Genomic DNA, 22,076 nt, shown 5'->3' on the forward strand with positions numbered 1-22,076 from the left:
TGCAAGCCCATGACATTCTGTCATGGTCCTCTTGGAGAATGAAGGACAAACAACAACAATACCAGCTTGGTCAGCAGATAGCCCCAGGGTGGAGCAGCTAGGTGGCACAGTGGATAGAGCAACAGCTCTGGATTCAGGAGGACCTGAGTTCAAATCTGGCCTCAGACACTTAACACTTACTAGCTGTGTGACCCTGGGTAAGTCACTTAACCCCAATTGCCTCACCAAAAAAAAAAAATAGCCCTGGGGGGGTACCTGAAACCAAGATTAGTGGGGGTTTTCTCCCAGAGAAGTTGGAACAGTTTCTTGAATTCTGGATGGCAGGGAATATGGAGTGTCTATACCTAAAGTCTAGAGCCCAAAGCAATCTTTCCTTGCTAAATCAGCATAGTATAGGGAAAAGAGTACTGGACTTGAAGTTGGAACATCTGAGCTGGAGTTTGGACTCTTCTGGTCTCTCTATGCTCTTTATCAGGGCCTCTTAAAACTATTTCCACTTGTGACCCCTTTTTGCCCCAAGAATTTTTTATGTGACCCCAGGTATATAGGTATATAAATAGGTGCATACATGACCTTTTTCTGTTGCAACATTTTTTGCAACCCCCGCATTCAGTTACATGACCCCAAATGGGGTCACAACCCAGTTTGAAAAGCTATTTTCTGTTTGCTTTTTTCCTCCCCTCCCCTTCCCCTCCCTCCTTCCTTCCTTTCTTTCTCTCTCTCTTCTTTCTTTCTCTCTCTCTCTCTCTCTTTCTCTCTCTCTCTCTCTCTCTCTCTCTCTCTCTCTCTCTCTCTCTCTCTCTCTCTGCAGGGCAATAAGGGTTAAGTGACTTGCCCAGGGTCATACAGCTAGTAAGTGTCAAGTGTCTGAGGTCAGACTTGAACTCAGGTCCTCCTGTAACCAGGGCCAGGGCTTTACCTACTGTGCCACCTAGCTGCCCCTGAGAAGCTATTTTCTATATAACCAAGTACAATGTGAGAGAATGGATAGACAAGTCCAAGTGAAAAAGACCTGGAGGGTTAAGTAGACTGGAAGCTCAATATGGGTCAATAGTGTAACATGGCAGTCAAAAATAAGTGAATTTGATCTTCTCTTTAGACTGGGTGGTGCAGTGAGCTTCTCCATGAGTAAACACTCTCCACTGAATGAAGGCTAGGTAACTAATGTCAGGGATATTATTACAGGGAGGGCATTTGGCCACACAATCTTTGAGGACTTTTCTAGCTCTAGATTCTATGATTCTAGAGTACAGACAGAGCCAAGGGAAGGACCTAGGGAAGCATTTATGATTAGGAGGCAAACCCACTTATTTCCCTGGGGGAAATGCAGAGAAATTCAAGCATTAATACTTATTTGGGGTTTTAGCCACCAAACCCTTGGTCCTTATTTTCCTGGACTGAAGATGGCTAAGTGTTGAACATCTTCAAGAGAAAGGAATCCTCAGTGCAAACACTACCTTTTAATCACTTGTCTTCTCCCCAACCCTCAACTTACCCCGGCCTTTCTGTCCCCCACCCCCCAACCAGAGGTTGTTTTACCCTAAAGCAATAGTTCTCAGAGTGATCTTGGGACCCCTGTGGGTCCCTGACACCCTTTCAGTGGGTTTACAAGGTCAAAACTCTTTTCATAATAATAAGGTTTTTCAGCTTCCAATAAAGTAAATACCAATAGATGTATTCAATGTAAACAAAAGCTATTTAGGGTGCTCAACACTTTGTTTTTATAAGGTGGGATTTCATTTCATTTCATTATTATTATTATTTGCAGGACAATGAGGGTTTTAAGTGACTTGTCCAGGATCACACAGCTAGTAAGTGTCAAGTATCTGAGGTCGGATTTGAACTCAGGTCCTCTGAATCCAGGACTGGTGCTTTATCCACTGTGCCACCTAGCTGCCCCCTAACAAGCAGCATCTTTCAATAGATGAAAGGAATTGCTGAAGGATAGGAAGGAGGTTCAAATCTCTGGGCTTTAGATAAATGTATCATTGATTGATCTATAACTCTGGCTGCATTACTGTTGTTTAGCGAATGGGTGAGTCTTAAGGACCCAAACATTAGTAAGGGACTAGTGGCAGACCAAGACCTAGATGCTGATTTAATCCTGAACCTTTCCTTATTTTGTCAGAGGTTAAAGGCTTGCCTCTGACAAATACTGAACATATGCCTCTGAACAAGACTTGTAATGTTTTGGTGTTCCAAGTAACTAAGGGCAACTAGTTGACACAGTGGATAGAATGCTGGGCCTGGAGTCGGGAAGACTTGAGTTCAGATCTGGCCCCAGACACTGACTAGCTGTGTGATTCTAGGCAAGTCACTTATCTCTGCCTCAGTTTCCCCATCTGTCAAATGAGCTGGAGAAGGGAATGGCTTACCACTCCAGTATCTTTACCAAGAAAACCCCAATAGAGTCACAAAGAATCAGACACAACTGAACAACAACAAAGAGCATAAATTGCACAGGCCAGCCTGCATTGGTAGAGGAAGCAACTTGGAGTTGCTATAACACTGAAATACCAGGTCTGGTCCCTATACCCTATGCCTACTCCCTGTTTTAGAACAATAATTGTAGCAGTGAAACAGAGGAGGAGAATTACCCCCATTAAATAAACAGTAAGACCTGCTCCCACACCTCATGGAGCAAAGAAGATCATATTACTAGAGGGGGATGGGACTTTAGAGGCCATTTGATCCAACCTCTCATTTTACAAAGGAGAAAACTGAGGCTAGAAACATTGAGTAGCTAGCCCAAGGTCATATCGTAAGTCATATAGAAACCAGGCTTTTGGATGTACATCCTCTGACTCAGAGACAGAGTCCTTTCCATTTTTTTTTTTTTTTTTTAGTGAGCAAGTTGGGGTTAAGTGACTTGCCCGGGTCACCACAGCTAGTAAGTGTTAAGTGTCTGTAGGCGCCGGATTTGAACTCAGGTACTCCTGACTCCAGGGCCGGTGCTCTATCCACCTGCATATCTAGCTGCACCTCCATGGTTTTATTCAAGCTTTCATAGGGTCATATTATGCATAAAGGAACCAGGAATCTTAGGGTATACAGCCAAAGATACATGTCTAGTGACTGGTCATAACCATCACAACAGCTAAATTCCTTAGATGATTTCCCAGGATATCTGGAAGCTTCTAGTTAAAAGAGACAATTACATGGATCTCTGTTACCGATGGACATATAAGGAGGGATCAAAATGCCATGAAAGTCATCTGATATAATCTCTGGCTGCAGGAAAGGATAAGTTCAGGGTCTTTGTATTTTGGCATTAGATTAAATATTATAGCAACATTTTAAAGAAGGCCACAGCTATGGGATTAGAGATCAAAATGCATGAATCAAGTTGTAAAGGGTAGTTTGTCCTTAATGTGGGAGGCTAGGAACTCAACAGGTGGGTAAGTATAAATAATAGTGGCAGCTTTCACTTATATAACATTTTAAGGTTGGTAAAATGTTTTACCTGTCATCTCATTTGATACAGCCACCCTGTAAAGTATATGCTAGTATTATCCCCATTTTACAGATAAGGCAACTGAGGCTAAGAAAAGTTAAATCACTTTCCCAAGTATGCATAGCTAGTAAATAGGGGCAAGATTGGAACACAAGTCTTCCAGACTCCAAGTCCAGTGTCCTTTTTAAGTAAGGAGTCTCAGTAGGATCATCTAGCAAAAAGAGGTAAGACACTATCTTTTTTTCTTGTTGGAACCCCCTAAACTGTGTAATCTAAAGCTGGCTGAAAGGGGAGGGGCATCTAAACCCTTGTTAGGGTTTAGACTGGTTTGAAAGAAACAATTTGAATGGGTAACATTGAGAAAGAGCATGGATCATAGTATTGAAGAAGGAGGTGGACTATGGGTAGTAAGAAGATGTGATTTCTAACTCTGGTTCTGCCACTGATTAGATATATGACTTTAGTCAATATCTAATCTCTTAGGGTCTAAGTTTCCTCATCTAGAAAACAAAAGGGGATTTACTAGATGAGTGGTATTGTCCCTTCCAAAATCTACAACTTCTCTATTCTTCATTTTAAAGAACAAGTAAAAAAAAAAGAGCTTTGTCCCAACTCCAAGTGGAGACTCAAGTGGAAGTCATGTAAAGCCAGGGGAGTCCATGCTTGTGGCAGGAGTAGAGGGAGAGGAAAGGAATTGAATTGAAGGAGTTGAGATAGGGGAAAGGGTTAAACTTCTAGTCAGGTAAGGGAGGTCTGAGGTGTTCCATTGGTCTCAAAGAGAACCTAACTTTGTGTTAAGAACAGGTCACCTGTCTCCTCCCCTTCTCCACCCACCCCCGCCCAAATTAGGGTATGAATTAGGAAATGGCTTTAGGATCCCCCAGATGAGACTCTGGGGTTGGAGAAAAATTTTTCTCCATTGCCCATCTTTCCTGAGGAACTTGTACTCGGGCTGATCTTGGAAGATTGGCTCCTTGGATTTGAGCCATGGTTTGGACACTCAGGGCACCACCCCCACACAAGGGTCATTTAGCTTATGGAAAATTTGCTCTTGGTGGTTGGTGCTCTGAAGGCAAAGACAAGGGGCAAGGTTTAGCATGGCAGAACACCATGGACATTTATTTTATGATGTCTCAGTGGAAATGAACAAAAATGACCAGTAGGTGGCAGCAGGATTAGCAGGCTTCTAGAAACTTCAATCTATCACAATATGAAAATTTGTATTATTTTACACCGTTACTTTGGCTAAAGTGAATGTGCCCCTGTTACATTAGTGGCAGTATGCCTGCTGTGAAGCAGGTCCAGTGCATTGCTAGAAGCCATTACTCACTTTGGGAGGTTGGGTAGTTGTGCTTTGCTTGTTCTCTGGGACCACAGAAAGCACCCTTTGACACCATGGATGCAGAAAAAGTATGGAAGAAGAAGGCTAAATTTAGTCAGGGCACTTGACTATGACACTACCTGTGTGACATTGGGCAAATCACTGAATATCTCTGGTATCAGTTCTTTATTTGTTAAATGAGGTGGTCACTTTCAGCACCTGATCTATGATTGCCCCTCTCTAACACTTTTGGGAGCATGGAAATCATGAAGTTCTTAGAATGTAAGAGCAGACCTTCAGTTTATCTAAAGAAGGTGAAAAGCCTACTGTGAACTGAGTAAATTATGTATAATATATGCATATGCATTACACACACACACACACACACACACACACACACACACACACACACACACACACACACACACACACATAGAATTATGATAAGCCGTGCTACAAATTGGAGAGAAAAACTAGATTGGAGTAAGAGGATCCGGGGACCCAGGCTTACACTTATGTTTTGCTACTTACCACCTGTGTAGCTTTGGGCAGGTTAACCTCTCTATGCTACCTTTTCCTCAATAGGTTGGGCTAGATTGATGTTGGCCACACTCAAGCTAGAAATAGGGCCCACTAAAACCTACATAAGGATCCCTGTATGCTGCATATTGACTTAGAAAACCACACATTAAGATTATCTGTGTTTTATTCAGTCTTCCCCCAATGCTTTTTTGTTTTTTTGTTTTTGTGGGGTAATGAGGGTCAAGTGACTTGCCCACCCCAATACATTTTAATCTAGTTCTGGATGCACACACAAGTGTTGTGGGTGAGCAGCGCCGAGGCTGGCATGCTGCCTTCGGGGCCATATTTTTGACACTTTGCGATCATCTAGTTGGTTCTTTAGTGCAGGAGAAAGAACGCTATATTTTGAACCATGAGGTGTCGTTTTGAATCCTAGCTCTGACACAATTAAGCCACATAAACACCTTGAGCCTCAGCTTCTTCATCTATAAAAAGAGCAGATTGGACTGGATTCATTCAACAAGCGTTTATTGAGCACCTACTACGATGTGCCAGGCACTGGGCTTAGAGATACAAAGACAATAATGAAACATTCCCTGCCCTAGAGGAGCTTACATTCTAATAGGGGAGAACAACACACACAGCAAAGCAAATACCAAATATTTACAAGGTTGATACAAAGTAATTTCATGTGGTTGGGGGAGGGGAGGGAAGGGCATTGGCAACTGGGGTAGGTGGGATAGGAAATGAGGTCAGGCTTCCTATAGGAGGCGGCACCTGAATTGAGTCCTAAAGGAAAATAAGGATTCTATGAGGTGGAGGGATTGGGGGGGAAAGTGCATTCCAGGCATGGATTACAGGCTATGCAAAGGCACAGGGATAGGAAATGGAATGTTGGTGTGTGTGTAAATAGGCCAGTTTGTTTGGAATGTAAAGTGCATGAGAGAGTAACGTGCAATAATCTCGGAAAGGTAGGCTGGGGTCAGAAGGATTTTAAGTGTCAAATAGAGGAGTATGTTTTATCCCAGACGGAGGAGGGAGCCAATGCAGCTTCTTGAGAGTGGGAGTGACATGGCCAGAATGACCTGTGCTTTTGAAATATGAATTTTTGGTGGCTGTGTGGATGATGAATTGAAGAGGGGGGAGGATGGAAATGGGGCGTTCAATAAGGAGGCTATTGCAATAGTCCAGGATAAAGGTAATAAGGGCCTGAACTAGCCTGGTGACTGTCTGATCTCTCCTCTGGAGAGGAGGCAAAAACAAGAAAGGAGGTAGAAACAAGACTGGGCAACTTATAAGGGGAGAGTAAGGAGTCAAGGATGACGCTGAGCTTTGAAATCTGGTTGACCTGGGAAGATTGGTCATGCTCTCAACGACAGGAAATTTAGGAAGAATTAGATATTTGAAGGATGATAATGAGTTCTGTTTGGTCCCATTGAGTTAGAGTTGCCTAAAAGACATCCAGTTGAAGAGAATGTCCAATAGGCAGTTGGTTGTTAGAGGGCTGGAATTCAGGATCTGGGAGTCGTCAAGATAACAATTGAACCCTGTTAAGACCAGAAAAGAAAGCGTAGGGAAGAAGGTCTAGCTTTGGGACACACCTATTCCTAGAGTGTGGGACAAGGACAATGAAATGGACCCTGAGAAGTGGCTAGACAGGTAGGAAGAGCCAGCTATATCACAAAAAACACAGGGAGGAGTCTAGGAAGAGGGGTGGTCAGTGATCTCTTAATCTTTGACGTAGCATAGGGCCACGGGAAGAGTATTGATTTTGTAGTCAGAATTCCTGGCCCTGACACTCACTGCCTATGTAACATTTGGTCTGTCAGGTCATCTTTTTGGACCCCAGCTTCTCTGTTCAATATGTGTGTATGTAGGAGAGTAGGGGGTAGCTCAAAGTTTTCTGCCAACTCCAAATTTGTGTGTGTGTGTGTGTGTGCGTGTGTATACATACATACACACACACACACACACACACACACACACACAGACATCAGCATTGCTTAGTCAGGACAATAGCCTTTCTCTCATGGACGACTTAACTTTTGTGGACATATTCCTGAAACGAAGCCATCTTGTTCCAGATCCTCCCTAGTAGAAGGGAACCTGGCCTTGCAAGGAAAGTATTTAGGAAAGAATAGCAGGTAATGTCTTTGCGGGATGTTCAGGAAGCATGGAGGATGCAAAGAACTGACCTGGTGAGATCTTGATAGTTCTCCTTTTTGAGCTTCAAGCAAAAAAACTGTGGCCCAGAAAGATCTGCTAATCTTGGGGAATAGCGTGCGTATGGTGGGGAGGAGGTCAAGGTTCAAAGTATACCCTTTTCTTCCTGATGGGTAATCACTTTTTCTTTTCAAGGAAAAAAGTTAGGAGGAGGGAGAAGAGCTGAGAGAGCCTATGTATTAGAAACCTTTAAAGTTTCTGAATGAAAAAGCTTGAAGCTTGAATTTCTATTCAAGGGGTTCTAGAAGTAGCTAACAGTATCTCTTCTTAGGGAGTGACTGGAGCCTGAACTAAAGGGTTGATGGAAAGTCCCATGAAGACTGTTTAATGAAGAGAGACCAAAGTCAGGTTGGAGCAAAGACTAGAGAGGCAGGACGACCATTTCCCTTTTCTTCAAGTACTTACCTCAATTCCAGGGCAGGCAGGTCTACCATTCTACATTTGAGAGCAAAACCAGGAAATTATAACATGTCCCTCGGGGTAAGCACTTTGTTGTACTAGAAATAAATAGCAAGTGATGGCTGTTATAGTGGATAGAGCTGGCCTTCTAGTCAGGAAGACCTGGGTTCGTCTTGCCTTTGATACAAACTAGCTGTGCGACTGTGGGCAAGTTATTTTCTCTCTTGGGGCCCTAGGCCCTCTAAATTGCATTGGTTTGGGGAGTTACCTAGTCCGATGAAATTATAGCTCTAACCCCTATTTTTTTTTGATTAGGTCATGATTCCACAAGATCCAGAAGGGTAAAAAGTCATTGTAATCCTATGGATGCTGATAGAAATCCAGCAACTGTACCATCACCAGCAGTCAGTTTTTATCTTTCTTTGGACAAAGCCATAGCATCAGACATAAGGCATGTGTGGGGTCATGTGCCCAAACCACACACTCAATCAAAGAGATCATGGAGACATATGCTGCTTCTCTCCAGGACATCGTTCTTAGGTGAAATGTATCCAGATTTTCTTAACTGTTTAGTGTGTCAATAGAAAGATAAAAAAAGAAAGTGAGAACAACAGGCTATCAGTTAACTTTTTTCCTCTAGGATCACAGGAAACACCAGACTTGGAAGATGAGAAATTCTTTTTCTTCATACACTGTCTCCAATGTTCTGTTTTTCCAGTGGAATTCTTAAGAGTAGGTGGCCACTATATCTAATGTCCTCTCCCTTCCCTCATCACAGGGCCTAAATTCTACCATTAGGGATTCATTCCTTTTTTTTTTTTTTTTTAAATATTCTAGAGTTCCTTATTACAACACAAATGGCCTAAGAGGAGAGCACTTAAAAGAAAGATAAGGGATACTGAAAAGGAGAGTAGGAACCGAAATTCAAGATTTTTATAGGTCCAGTTCTTCCTCTACAAATGTAGATTTTTAAAATGAGAATAGACCTTGTGCTAAGGCTGACAATGCACTGAGATCCTTTTAGGAATTTATTGTGCTGCCACTTACCTTTTATGCCAATCTTCCCCAGTCAATAGCTGCTGAAGAAGGACCAGTTCACAGCCTGGTTATAAAGGTAAGGAACAGAAATCTGTTTGAAGACAACAGGCATAAAGCCTCACAGTAGAAAGGGAAAAAACCCTGAAGTTTCGCATCTCTGTCACTAATTAGTTGTGGACCTCTGAAAAAGAACCTCTTTGGGACTCAGTTTCCTCATTTGTAAAATGGGGAAGGCTGGACTAGACAAACTCTAATGTTTCTTCTAGTTTTACCATTTCACAATTCTTTTTTACCCTTTTGCATCAAACTGCTTCCAGAACCCATCAGTTTTTGGTCTCTAAATTCAAGAGGTCATGAAAAGAGAAAGAAAGCTATATGTAGAAACTGACAGTCACAGTCTGAAATGCCTGGGGAGGGAAAAACAAATCCCACATCTTGAGTCTGTCTTCTGTTCTTCCTTGTCTCCTACCCCCTCCTACAAAGCACCAATTACATCAAATCATTCCTTTTTTTCCTCTGTCTTCCCCAACAACTTTCTGATGACAAGAAGGCAGAGGAAGAGGCAAAACAAATGGATTAGAAAATCCCAAAACTATGGAATTAACCCCTAAATAATGGAGAATGTGCATGCAAAATAATTGTATTCAACACTTTGGTAATATACTAGTGTGCTACCAAAGTTGGCCCCCAATTCCAGTAAGGAAATCCAATGAGATAAGATATGAAAAGCATTCTGAAAAATTTAAAGTGCAACATAAATGTCTGCTATCATCATCATTACCACTATTATTATAGTAGAACAGCTTCAAGACATTCAGGGAGAGGAGCAGGAAGATTAAAAGCATCATTTCATTATGAAAGAGGAATGTAAAAAACTCACTGATTTACCATGTTAAAAAAAAGATGGCACATTTATTGCTACATAAATGTTATATACATATTGTGTTTTCTGTTACAGTGACAGAAAAGTTTTTGAACTTCTTGCTGCTGGTTGAAAAGGTTTATCAATAATACCTTGAAATTTGACACAGGGTACAAATCTGCAATAAACCAACAATGGAAACTGGAGAACAAGATGAGAAGCAATTCATCTCGGACAATTAGCTCTTACAATACTCCATAGGTACTACACGGTATGCTAGAACCCTACTATGGTCTTAAAATGCTATTGTAAATTTCTGATATTAATGAACAGGTTATGGTAAATAACCCTACATTTTTTACTACCTAATATAGTAAAATAAAGTAAGAAACTTTTTACTGAAAACTTTTTCGATTTCAAAAATCTAGAAAGAGTAATATTTAGAATTCAAGAAATTTTCTTACAAGATTATTGTATAAAAGACTAGCTACAGTGAAAAATAAGCAAATGTTTTTTTCTTTCTATTTTATGAAGGAAAGCTTCTGGGCATACTGCAAAGTCTAATATAGCCAAAAAGACAACAAGCTTCGAAGAAAAAAGGCCAGGCAGTGGCATGTGGTCACTCACACATCATAAGCAACAACTTCTGTTTAGCTGATTAACACTGAAATGAAGAACAAGGCCACAGATAGAGAGTCAGGTGGTATTTGACAGTATTTGCAAATTAAAGTAACCAAAAGAGTTCACTAAGTCCACAAATGACTGATTTGTTAGGAACCATCCTAAATAGAGGATCTAAAGTTCTCTGCCTGTTTTTTTAAACAATTATTTTTGTTCTTTCAAATGAACTGAAATCTCTGAATTGCAAAGTGATTTTAGTTCATTTCTTCTGTGAGCTGATTGCCACTGTTGGTATTGGCAATAAAACATTATTTTCCAAGACAACCTTGTTTAGCATTGTGTTTTTTTTCTCCCAGGATTGTTGCAGTGGAAGACAGGTTTTGTGGAAGTTCAAAGGGATCATTATTGGGGGGAAAAAAATCTCCATAGATCAGTGATGGGGTGGGGGGCACCTTAATGCACGCTATTAAGATGGACTAACATGTAATAGTTTAATGCTAATCTGGCTCTTCTCCTTGGGATAGGGGCAGTTGGTCTGCAGTTGATTGAGTCACCCACTGAACTCCTCCCGACTAACCAGCCATCCAAATGACAGAGAAAGTAAAGGCTATGATATGGAAACAAACATCGGTGACCACTGCTCTTGTATTCCATTAGGTAATTAGCTCAGAATGGTATGTTTCTTCATCATGCTACCTGCCACGGTGACTCCTGGGTTTCCTTGAGTTCATCATAATCACAGCCTGAAAATCTCCTTTGTATTTAAATGCATTTTGTGCTTACTTACAGCTAACACTTTACATGTACTATATATGTAGTACTTACTGCTTGGAAAACAAAGCAAATTCTAACAAAGTAGATTCTTTCCCCGGAATTTACACTTCACCTTATTACAAGCTTTACTATGAAACCTAGAAGCCTGAAAGGTTTTATCATTAGAAATAAAGCAATTCATCTAAGGAAAGCATCAGGGATAAAATACCCCTTCTAAAACCTAAGCAAGGCAAGGGTCACAGTTGGTCTCTGCTCTCCACTCTAACATAAAATGCTCAGATCTTGGCAGGGAGGGGTTTGGACTGTGACTATAACTGTTCAGATTACCAGAGACCAAACACAACGCCCATAGAGGGAGGAAAATAACAGGGGAGAAAAAGACAGGGAGAAAGAAAAAAAAACTCTATTGAAGAATATTTTCCTGTTGCACGGAAAACACTATTCATATGGCAAAAGGAATGGAGAGGGCAATAAAAGCCTTTTCCCTCCCTTTTTTAAGACACTAATAGGTATACTGGGAATGCTAAGGGTCAATGGTTGTCACTGCTTTGTTCTCTGCATGGGAACGGCTTTCATAAATGCTGGCATCAGCTGAGTGCAGATCAGCTTTCCATATCAACTTTTCCCTTTATATGTAGACCTTTACAGTTCCATAACAATAAATAAAATTTGTAGTTACAATGCATTTGTCAATTCAGTTTAGGCACAAGGCAACTTCCACGGCGAGTGGAGAGATCGAGACAGTCTCTGATTGTGCAGAAGCGACACACTGCTTGCGACAGAATGATATGTTCCGAACATTTGATGGGCTGAAGTTCTATCTGATGAGCTTTCTATCTTCACTTCTGATGCAGGTGTTGACCAGTTGCTTTGATCATAAGATTGCATTTGAATTTCTTGCTTCAAGTGTTTTTGTTTTGTTTTCTCCTGTCAGATTTGTGTCTTCAGATAATCTGAGTTGTCTGTGTCCTTGTGAGGAGAGGTCACCTTCTATCTAGCCTACCAATCATTCTGGAACTCTGGTATGGAAATTAGGGAAGAAGAACAAGATCAGTTAGTATGAGACTTGTACGTATTTCTTAGAGAATTATTTTATTGGCACAGTTAACGTTACTTATGCCCCACTTTGGTCTAAATCAGGAGAAAGTTCATTACACAACCTACATTTTTGCTTCTATTTTCAGATATGACAAATATCACATGAATAGAGTAGTATAGGCTAAATGAAAGTCATGGAGATGTTGGGGAAAAGGTTCCTGGCTCATTTTCTCATTTGGCTATTCCTGGACCCTGTGATTCAACTTACCCAGTTTTCAAATTAAGAAAGGGAATTTCATTGTTTATTCAGTAAGTATAACATAAAATTATGAAGAAAAAATGATAGCATTTCATCATTTATCTGATTTTGTTAGAATACTGAATATTCAAAATAACTGAAACTTACCCTAGTAGTGAAAGCCTATTTTTATTTTACTCATTTTAGATGGAAGTTTTTCTATGCACTCATTTACACTTCTATGCCTCATTAAACAGAATATGCTAAATATGACAATATTTTTTTAGTGGCTGAGGATCATCACTAGGAACAGAAACTAAGATAACCTTTAGGGATGACTGAGGTCTACACTACTGCAATTTTTATCTACATTAAATGGACATTCTGGTCAAGTTGGTTTCCTTGATGCTCACTGTACCTGGCCTTCCATCTCCTATCTTCATATTTTTAGAGACCGGCTCCTATGTCTTGAATTCTTTTTGCTCACCTCTAACTCTTGTGCTCCCCACCCCCCCCCGCCCTGTTCCTTTGAAGGCTGAGTCCTCCAACAGACTATTCCTGATTCCCTTACTGTTTTCTGTCACACTGAAATGATTTAATATTTATTTGTATGTCCATAATGTTTTTCTCTTAGAAAGATCCTGAAATCCACAAAGGCAGGGCTAAGTTATTTTTGGTCTTTGTATTCTCAGCACCACTCCAGTCTTAGCTAATGCCTTTGCTCTTTCAGCCATCTATCTCTTCTCTGTGTTTAGCAGCAGCTTCCCTGACTTCTAGCACTCACCTCTGTTTCTTCTGTGATATCTATTGTCAGGGATGATGGACTCAAGTTTTTCCCTTGAGAGTTTGGGGCTGCTTCATTCTATAATGCCTAAAGGTTACAGTTGGAACTAGCATTTGTTATATTCTTTTGAATCTTCCATGACTACCCTGCTGCCTTTTATTTTTATAAATAATATCGAGTTTGGGGTCTGTTTGGGTTAGGGCTAATGGGTATAATGCATAGGGGGAACCATAACAAAACAGCCCTTTGGGAGAAAAGGAATAAGTACTTTTTTCTACTTATCATAATTTTGGAGGCTCAGCTTTAAATGAGATAGCCCTAGCAAAGTCTAACAGGGATGGGTGAGCAGGAGATCCATGCTCTAGGGCTACACAAAGGAAACAAGGGAGTATTCTGAAAGAAAGAGAAACATCAAGTAATTTCGCTAACAATTTCATTCTCAATCCATGTCAGGCTAAAATGTAATTGCTTTAACAATTAAATCAATCAACCAGTAAGCATTTATTAAGCACCTACTTAGGGGTTAAGCCAGTGACGTCAAACTAAGAATCAGATCTTCACAAGCCACAGATTAACATTATCTTTGTGGTATTATATTTTTGTTTATTTTGTTAAACATTTCCCAATTACACTGTAGTCTGGTTCAGCTTGTGAGTGTACTCTGTGAGTCTGTGAGACTGTTGGACCAAGTAAATGGGATACAAATATAATAAATAAAACACTCCTTACTTGAAAGGAGCCGAGTGTTACGTTATTCAGTCTTTTATTTTTGTTGTTGTAGAAGTTCACTTTTATAACAGGAATATACCCAATATGAAGTGGGGAAAAATTCTTCAAATAATCCAGATTCTGGGGTTAGCCTTTTACAACATAAGCAACAGGTTTCCAATATTTTATGAAGGGCAAAAAGCAGTATTTCCAGATAACCATGTTTTTATTAATCATCTATCATTAGTGGTAAGAGAATTCTTTGAGGATGAGCCAAGATAAAGAAAAGAATACTGACCCCATGCCATGATTTCCCCCCCTCTTATAAAGGTCCCATCCATTAAAATGTGGGTTCACTTGCCAGTTTTAAAAATGCCCTTGGCTCTGACAGCATACACTGAGAGATACTGTCCTACTGTCCCAAGTGAAAGGGGATGACAAAAATTTTGGATAGACTGAGGCAGCTAAGTATTTTTAAGCAAGGAGATGATGTGCAGTGTTAATGGTGGCAAAACATGCCCAGATGGATGGGCCATATCTCTATGCTTCCTGGATCAGAGGGAAATTCATCTGAATAACAGGCGCTGACCTTTTTTCTAGCTAATTGCATCTATAAAGGGTAGGGGGAACGGAGCAAAAGCCTTTTAAGAATCATATGATACTGTCCCATCTTGAGGATGGTAAATAGTTAGGTCTTAAATAATATTTATCAACTTTTAGAACAGAAAGACAACACTGAAGGGTTCTAGATTGAAGTTTAACTTTAAAATAACTGAAGGCATTATAATTCTATTCTTAGGTTCTCACCTAGAGAAAAGTAAATCAGTTTGCCCTGGCAGCATAACCCTTTACCACTACCACCCCCCCAATCCCAACCCTTTTGTAAGCTCTTACCCCAGACCTACCTGGCCGGTGTTTACATATGACCCATAGGGTTGGTAGTTTCACTAAGCCCAGGATGGGTTCCTGGCAGTGTGGTTGGTGGCTCTGCCGATACGGCAGAAACTTTTTCTTCTTCCCTTCTCTTAAGGCAGGCTGCTTTGGGGTTTAGGTTCCTCTCTGTAACAACAGGACAGGGGAGGGGGAAGGAAGAGCCTTCATTATTAAACAAAAAACTATGAACCAGATGCCATAATTCTTGCACACAAAACCACCATTCTTTATTGGAGTTCTTGATGTCCATGTAACTGCATATCACCTTGAACAAAATCACAATGCCGATCTCAGGGAACATCAGTTCTATCCCCTAAACGTGAGCTCAAAATAAAAGCCAGACATGTACCTCCCACTGTCCAAATATTTTGTCTACTTTCTATTCTCTGTTACTTCTGATAGAGAGAATCTTCTAGGCATTGCTTTGATCCGTACCAACACCTCAAACCTAATGCACCCTACTCTGGGGATGAATGTCTGAGCTGCCATTGTGAGTGGCTGTAGCCCCCTCTGTCCTGTGGAGAGGCAGTGCACTGAATTGATATGAGTGCTGACACCATCTGTACCTGGGAGACATCTGGGCTCAGCCTGGAATTCCATCAGCTTAGAAAATGCTTTATAGTAACAGACAGACCACTCAGCCAGCCCCAAGGCCATGAAAAAAATCCCGAGGATTTTCACCCTCGAAGTTAAGTGACAACCTCTCAAGGGAGGCATGGAGCTGGGGCATACACTGTGACTTTTCTTTGATATAACTGTGGAAAGAACTACTTCAATTGCTGTTCTTGAACTGGAGGCAAAGGAAGGGAGATGAGTAGCTTTTTCTCATGTTTCTAACACACAAAGTGGCTGGCTTTTTTAACAGTTAAGGAGGACTCAATAACTCGGATGTGTGTAGTATGTGTGTATGAGGGAAGGAGGAGAAGGAAAGAGACTGAATTCAGGAAGATAAATTAGAAAAACTATGGATCAAAATAGGCAATCACTTCTCTTGTCAATTTTTTTTTTGACAAGTATGCTCCATTTTAAGAAAACCCAATATGTGAAAACTCTAGGGTATGAAAAAACCCATGTGAATTAGCCTGTAAAGGTCAGGCTCACTGCACCTCCCCCCCAATTTGCCTCTACATTGGAAATGAGATGTTTGTGACCATATTGATATAAACATCTAACATAGTTTTTTAAAAATTAGTTTACATATCCCAGGTTAAGAACTCCTATTTTCAGAACCATATCTCAATAAAATTGGTTTCCTTTGTAACCCTATGCATTTTATTTTATGGATTTAAAAACTTTTTTTTTTTCCTGAGAAGGGGTCACAAGAAAGATTAAGAAGCCTTGATCTAATAGGTCTTGGAGACTCTTCCAAGGTCAGAAGTGAATTGGGAATTCTAGTCCAAGAAGTTGTCGGGTGAAGGAGAAGTGCTGGGCAAAGTAAACACAAAAAACCCTCCAACCAGATGATGTAATAGTAATCACGTGCTTTACAGGAGTACTGGACCACTATAGTAAACAGGCTTAATACCACCAGAATAACACCAAAGGTCATGCATGGACCAGTTTTCCTATGGCCTTTGGAGGGTGAATAGGGTGGCTCTTTCATAATTGGCCTTAACATAGTGCTGTCACAGTGAAGGAGTAGGGCTTGGAACTGTAGTACCCAAGATCCTTCTCTGACACAATGGCAACAACCTCATGGACTCTGAGTTAGTCTTTTCCAGATCCCTTAGTCATTGCAATACTAAGCCAATTTTAACCTTCTTGACAAGACTTGCCAGATTTGTGTGAAATGATCAGCACCCTGGGTAGGGATGAGAACTTAGCAGAGGTTCTGGGCCCTCAAAGGGCTCTGTCTTTTTTTTGGAACAGAAATTTGCTCTTCTGTTTTTAATTTCTGGATAAACTGTCATCATGAAGTCATGTAAAAAACTGGGTTCCCTGGGTCTAATAGGATTTTAGCTATTTTTTTTCCACTAGACTATAAACTCAAAACTTTTTATCTTCTTACCACTTAAAACAGGGCTCTGCCCATAGCAGGTCTGCGAAAATCTCTGTATGTTGAATGAAGCAGAGATGTTAAAGATTTTGATAACCAGTGGTGACTTGGACCAGATACAAATGAGTTTTTTTCTCTTCAATAATCAGTTGCCTTGCCCTTTAACTATTGATTTAAATCAAGAGCACTCTCAGAATCATAGCATTTTGGAGCTAGAAGGGTAATTTATAGTAATAGATAATCTAATCTAACCTCTGCAAAGCCTAAAATAAGAACACTTAGTTGGTTTGTTCCATATAGGATTAAAGACATATATCAGACATTTGTGGCAGACTGGGGTCATGGAGAACCTCCCATGACTCATTATTGGCTGTCTACATCATTGGATTAAGTGTATCTCTCCTCCCAAAGGTGTAAGCTACAATCAATGATAATGCCCAGTTAATCAAAGTAAAGTTCATTAATTTCTCAGAAAAGTCCATTAAAGGAAACCCTCTATAAGACGTCATATGAATCCAATTGTTAGGGTGGACGCATACAGACAGATGCTAAAAAAATAATATAGTATTGATAGATGGAGTTGTACAACTTTCCCAAGGGCCCATCAAACTACTCATGATGGTGGAGCAAGTTTGGGGTGGGAAAACAATTCATGGGCAACAAACATACCTGCAGAATGTGTATTTCTGACTGTCAGAAGGAAATGTGTGTCAAAGGGCACATTGGCTAAGCAAGTTCATGGTACATGGAAGGACAAGCAAAAGGTGGGGTATCAAAGAATGGATAGGGAAGGAAGTATCAGGTATATAGTGTAGGTCTGGTTGGAATAATTTCAAGTCAGGAGATGTCACCTAAGGCAGGGAGGTGCTAGAAAAGAATTTAAGTCCAGGCAGGCAAGGGCTAGAGTCTAGGTCAGACAGAGTCAATGCTGAAGGGAAGCTAAGTGAGGATGTTCATTCCCTGTGAGTGAGATGTAAGTCAAGAGGTAGTGACTGTATTCAGAAAGCACTTATCAATCAACAAGTATTTATTCAGTGCCATAAAGTCAGCAGAGTCCTAAAAGTGAATACTGCTCAAGTGACAGAGTAGTAGAGGAGTTAGGATCATTGGGGAAATCCTGAAATCTTGTGTTTAAGGAGTTACAGAAAAAAAAAAAGTCTTTCCTCTTGAGGCAAAATGTTTTCTTGCCAGTGGGAAAGTCACTTACCTCGGACTTGCTGTTCTAGACTGAGGATGACTGCCACGGCCTGGTGAAGAATAAGGAGCTTTGTCTGGGGTTTTTCACTCTTTAAGTGAAGCTGACACATTCTTCCCAGTTCTTTGAATGCCTCATTAATATCCCGCACACGCAAGCGTTCCCTGGCATTGTTAGCCATCCTCCTTTCCTTCTCCCTTTCTACTTTCTGCTCTGGGTTCAAATCTTCATCTTCGTTAGTACTGCTACAATATCAAGATAAGAGAGACATGACTATCTCAGTTATTCCTTTTTGTTTACTCTATGGTAAAGGGAGGGGCAGAGTGAAGGTGGAGAAGGTTGACAGGAAATATATATTTGTTGTACTGGAGAAAAATGATTTATCATCAATATATATAACCTGTACATCTTCAGGGGCCTTCTCCTGGATAGCCTACCTGGGACATCCCACTGCCTTGTCAGAAAAATCAGACACTACACTGAACTTGTCCTTTCAGCAGATAGAAATCACATCTTCAAAGAACAGGGATTTCCCACCTGCCCTGTAAGGATCTACTGATACATGTGATGTCAACTACAGAGAGGGGATTCAATTAATTCTTGTTAACTCACAAACCATGGGAATGTTCTGAAATATTTTTGGACAGCATGGAATCCAAATTTTTTTTATTTGAGTAAAAGTGTCATTCCAAAAGAGAGAAAAAAAAGAATCAAGATAGTATAGGAGGGCAGATAAAGTACCAGGGTTGTGAGAGATCTTGCTTATTAGAAAGGTCAGTTGGTCCAACCCAACAATAGATGAACCTCTTCTAATGTAATACAAAGTAAAAAGATAGTGTAATGTTTTATTATCCCCTTTTTCCTTCAGAAGAATTGAGAAATGCCACTACAAATAATTCCAATCTTTATAAATAGCAACTACCATTACAAACTAAAGGGAAGTCTATGAATGTCTAGAGCATAGAAAAGATTGCAATGATTCTTATACCATTCTTGTAAAACAAAGGAAAATTATATACATGCTTAAATACATATATGTATTATAAATGCATGTATGACATAAAATCTGGAAAGGAGTTCTTTAACCACCCAAATTTTTACCTATAATTCATTCATTCATTCATAGGGCAATGAGGGTTAAGTGACTTGCCCAGGGTCACACAGCTAGTGTCAATTATCTGAGGCCACATTTGAACTCAGGTATTCCTGAATCCAGGGCTGGTTCTTTATCCACTGTGCCACCTAGCTGCCCCCACACTGAGTTCTAACTAGCCCTTATCATAGACATTTTAAAAAACCAGTCCATATGATATAATTTAGTAGTTAAGATTATGTTATTCAAATAAGAAAATTTAATAAGCACTTACTTGTAAAAGGAAGTGGGTTATCTTTTTTGTTTCAGGTATGTAAGTCTAATCTCACTAATCAGACTATAAGCTTTTTTTTTTTTTGCGGGGCAATGGGGGTTAAGTGACTTGCCCAGGGTCACACAGCTAGTAAGTGTCAAGTGTCTGAGGCTGGATTTGAACTCAGGTACTCCTGAATCCAGGGCCGGTGCTTTATCCACTGTGCCACCTAGCCGCCCCCTATAAGCTTCTTGAAGGTAAGGACTGTGACATAATTTTTGCACACCACCACAATATCCTTCCCTTAGTGTACAGTACTAAGCATATAATAAGAATACAATAGTGCTTACTGAATGACATATTTAATTTTGTAATTCCTTTTACTTATGGCCAAGCTAAAATAGTCAATTGTTTTAAGATTTAATACCAGGTTGTTGACAAATACCTTGTTCTGCCTCGAGATGAAACCTTTATATCTTTTTGAGAGGATTCATCATCTGATTTCATGTCATCAGATGAGGGAGGTTCATGGAGATTTTCATCCTTTTCTTTGTTTTCAGACTTGATTTCTGTTGGACCAACAGCCCCAGATTGGTTTTGCAGGCCACCTGATGATTCAAACGAGATAGAAAATAATACTCAGTTACTTCACTATAAATGAGTTGTCTCAGTTCTGAATTAGAACTAAGACCACAAGGAAATCTGTCTTAGTACTTAATGACCTGTCCTGATTCTGAGTATATTCATCAGGGACATTAGGGGAGGTGGGAAAAATCATGTTCAGAGGAGGGTGAATCAGTCTAAAAAAAATACACACAAAGAGACATGATTGTCTTGAGTCTTTTTTTTTTTTTCCTTTGGCCATACCTGTCCATCAGCTCCAGAGAAAATTCTACTGCATTTATGTTAAACACACACACACACACACACACACACACACAACCTTGAGTGTAAGAAAAGATCCTTTCTATTATTATAATGAAAACAGATTATTTCAGGCTTTGGGCAGTAAAAAGAAATCCAGTCTACTAAATTATAATTGGAGGTAGAGGTAAGGAGGAAAGAGTTAATGCATTTCCAGGAAGGGGAGTAAGACTGACACACTAAAGTAGGCAGTAGAATGCTCAGTGTACCTGGGAGAGCACTCCCACTTTGTTTAGGTTTTAATTCTAGCTGCTTGTACTGAATTATCATCATTCAGATGCTAGAAGGTGCCTACCCATATTGAGTGCACCCAACACACCCAGGAAAATCCTCCTCTGTTAACAAGGGACTTATATTTTCAGCTTCAATCAAGGGTGTAATTAAAGGAGAGAGAGGTGTGGTGAGATTGAGAGTAGACAGGGAAGTGGTTGCTTGGCTAAGGGAACATTAAATGTGGCTTTCTTGGCCACTGAGAATCCATATGTGGCTTTAGCCACATTTAGAACCTTATGAAATGGACACTTGTGCTTGGTACATTCAGATCAATGCCTTGGGGACCTGATCTTCACTTTTCTGTTTTCCTAAGGTGCAACCCCAAAAGAAGTGTGATTTGACAACTTGATTTGGAGACCACTAAAGACAAATATTACAAGCTAGAAAGCACTCTGGTTATATTATTGATGAAAAATAACAATGGATCACATTATTACCCCTGTAATTTTCTTGTGTTTTATGATTTAGGTCTGTGCTTGAAGCAGAGACGGTACTGGACAGGACTGAATGATTGCCATTAAGGTTGACGGAATCTTCCCGATGAGTTCCAACCTAAAGCAAAGAAAGAAATTTCTATCACTATCTAATTGGATTTAGCAGAGAGGTAGATATGAGACATATAAAACTATAACATTTTAAGCTATATTTTCCATTTTGTATATAAAATATGTACTGATATTTGTTGCTTTTAAAATCATCACGCTTAAGTCATCAAAACAGAGCAGACATTACAATCATATCCATCCAAGGGCAGGAGTTTCTCCCAATGGATTAGTCTGCTGGCCCATTTTGGATTCATTTATTTGATGGCTAGTACTTTGAGCTCTAGAGAAAAGACAACCAAATTTAGTGGCATAATGTTCTCCTTATCAACTGTACAATGAGGGGGTACAACAACTCACGATGGGGAATTCTTTAAGGCCTCCATCACATGCCTTGGAGAACTAAGCATTTCTCTACTTTGTTCTGTTTTTACTTATGGCTGATCCAAATGAAGTCTCATTAAAGTCAACCTTGCTTTGCTGCGTCCATTTCCTTGTGACTTTCTCTACTGATGTGGTTCACACGTCCTCCATGCTTTCTCATTTTATGCAATACTTATCCCATCTTTTTCCATGAATCATCTTTAGGGAATCCACCTGACACAATGGAGGCCTTCCACTAATTTTTTTTAATACCTTCAAGATACCAAGACAATGTTTGGACTATCCATTTGTTGGCTCTCATTCTCTTTACCCATCTGGCCTCAATGCCTTTTCTGGTCATTCATGTCTTTAATGAACTCTTCTATGTGACTTTTCTGCTTCCACAAAATTCCAACTTTGATGCCTTGCTATAGAGAAGTAACCCTAAATACCTTAAAAAAAATGTCAGTGATGTACATCTCTTGGCAGGTTCTATGAAGAAGCTGAAAAGGATTTCATTTC

General features: G+C 40.1%; 1 protein-coding gene across 1 annotated transcript in view; it reads right to left on the minus strand.

The window, feature by feature from the left end:
- Nucleotides 1-5,808: 5,808 nt before the first annotated feature.
- The window catches only part of TCF12 (transcription factor 12), a 420,600-nt gene continuing 404,332 nt past the window's right edge, over nucleotides 5,809-22,076 (minus strand). The window contains 5 exon segments of the mRNA XM_043982756.1: nucleotides 5,809-12,233; nucleotides 14,888-15,041; nucleotides 18,119-18,351; nucleotides 19,898-20,060; nucleotides 21,087-21,201. Coding sequence (XP_043838691.1) covers nucleotides 14,899-15,041; nucleotides 18,119-18,351; nucleotides 19,898-20,060; nucleotides 21,087-21,201 — 654 coding nt within the window. The 3' untranslated portion in view covers nucleotides 5,809-12,233; nucleotides 14,888-14,898.

This window comes from Dromiciops gliroides, chromosome 2 (assembly GCF_019393635.1).
Source record: "Dromiciops gliroides isolate mDroGli1 chromosome 2, mDroGli1.pri, whole genome shotgun sequence".
Classification (NCBI taxonomy): Eukaryota; Metazoa; Chordata; class Mammalia; order Microbiotheria; family Microbiotheriidae; genus Dromiciops; species Dromiciops gliroides.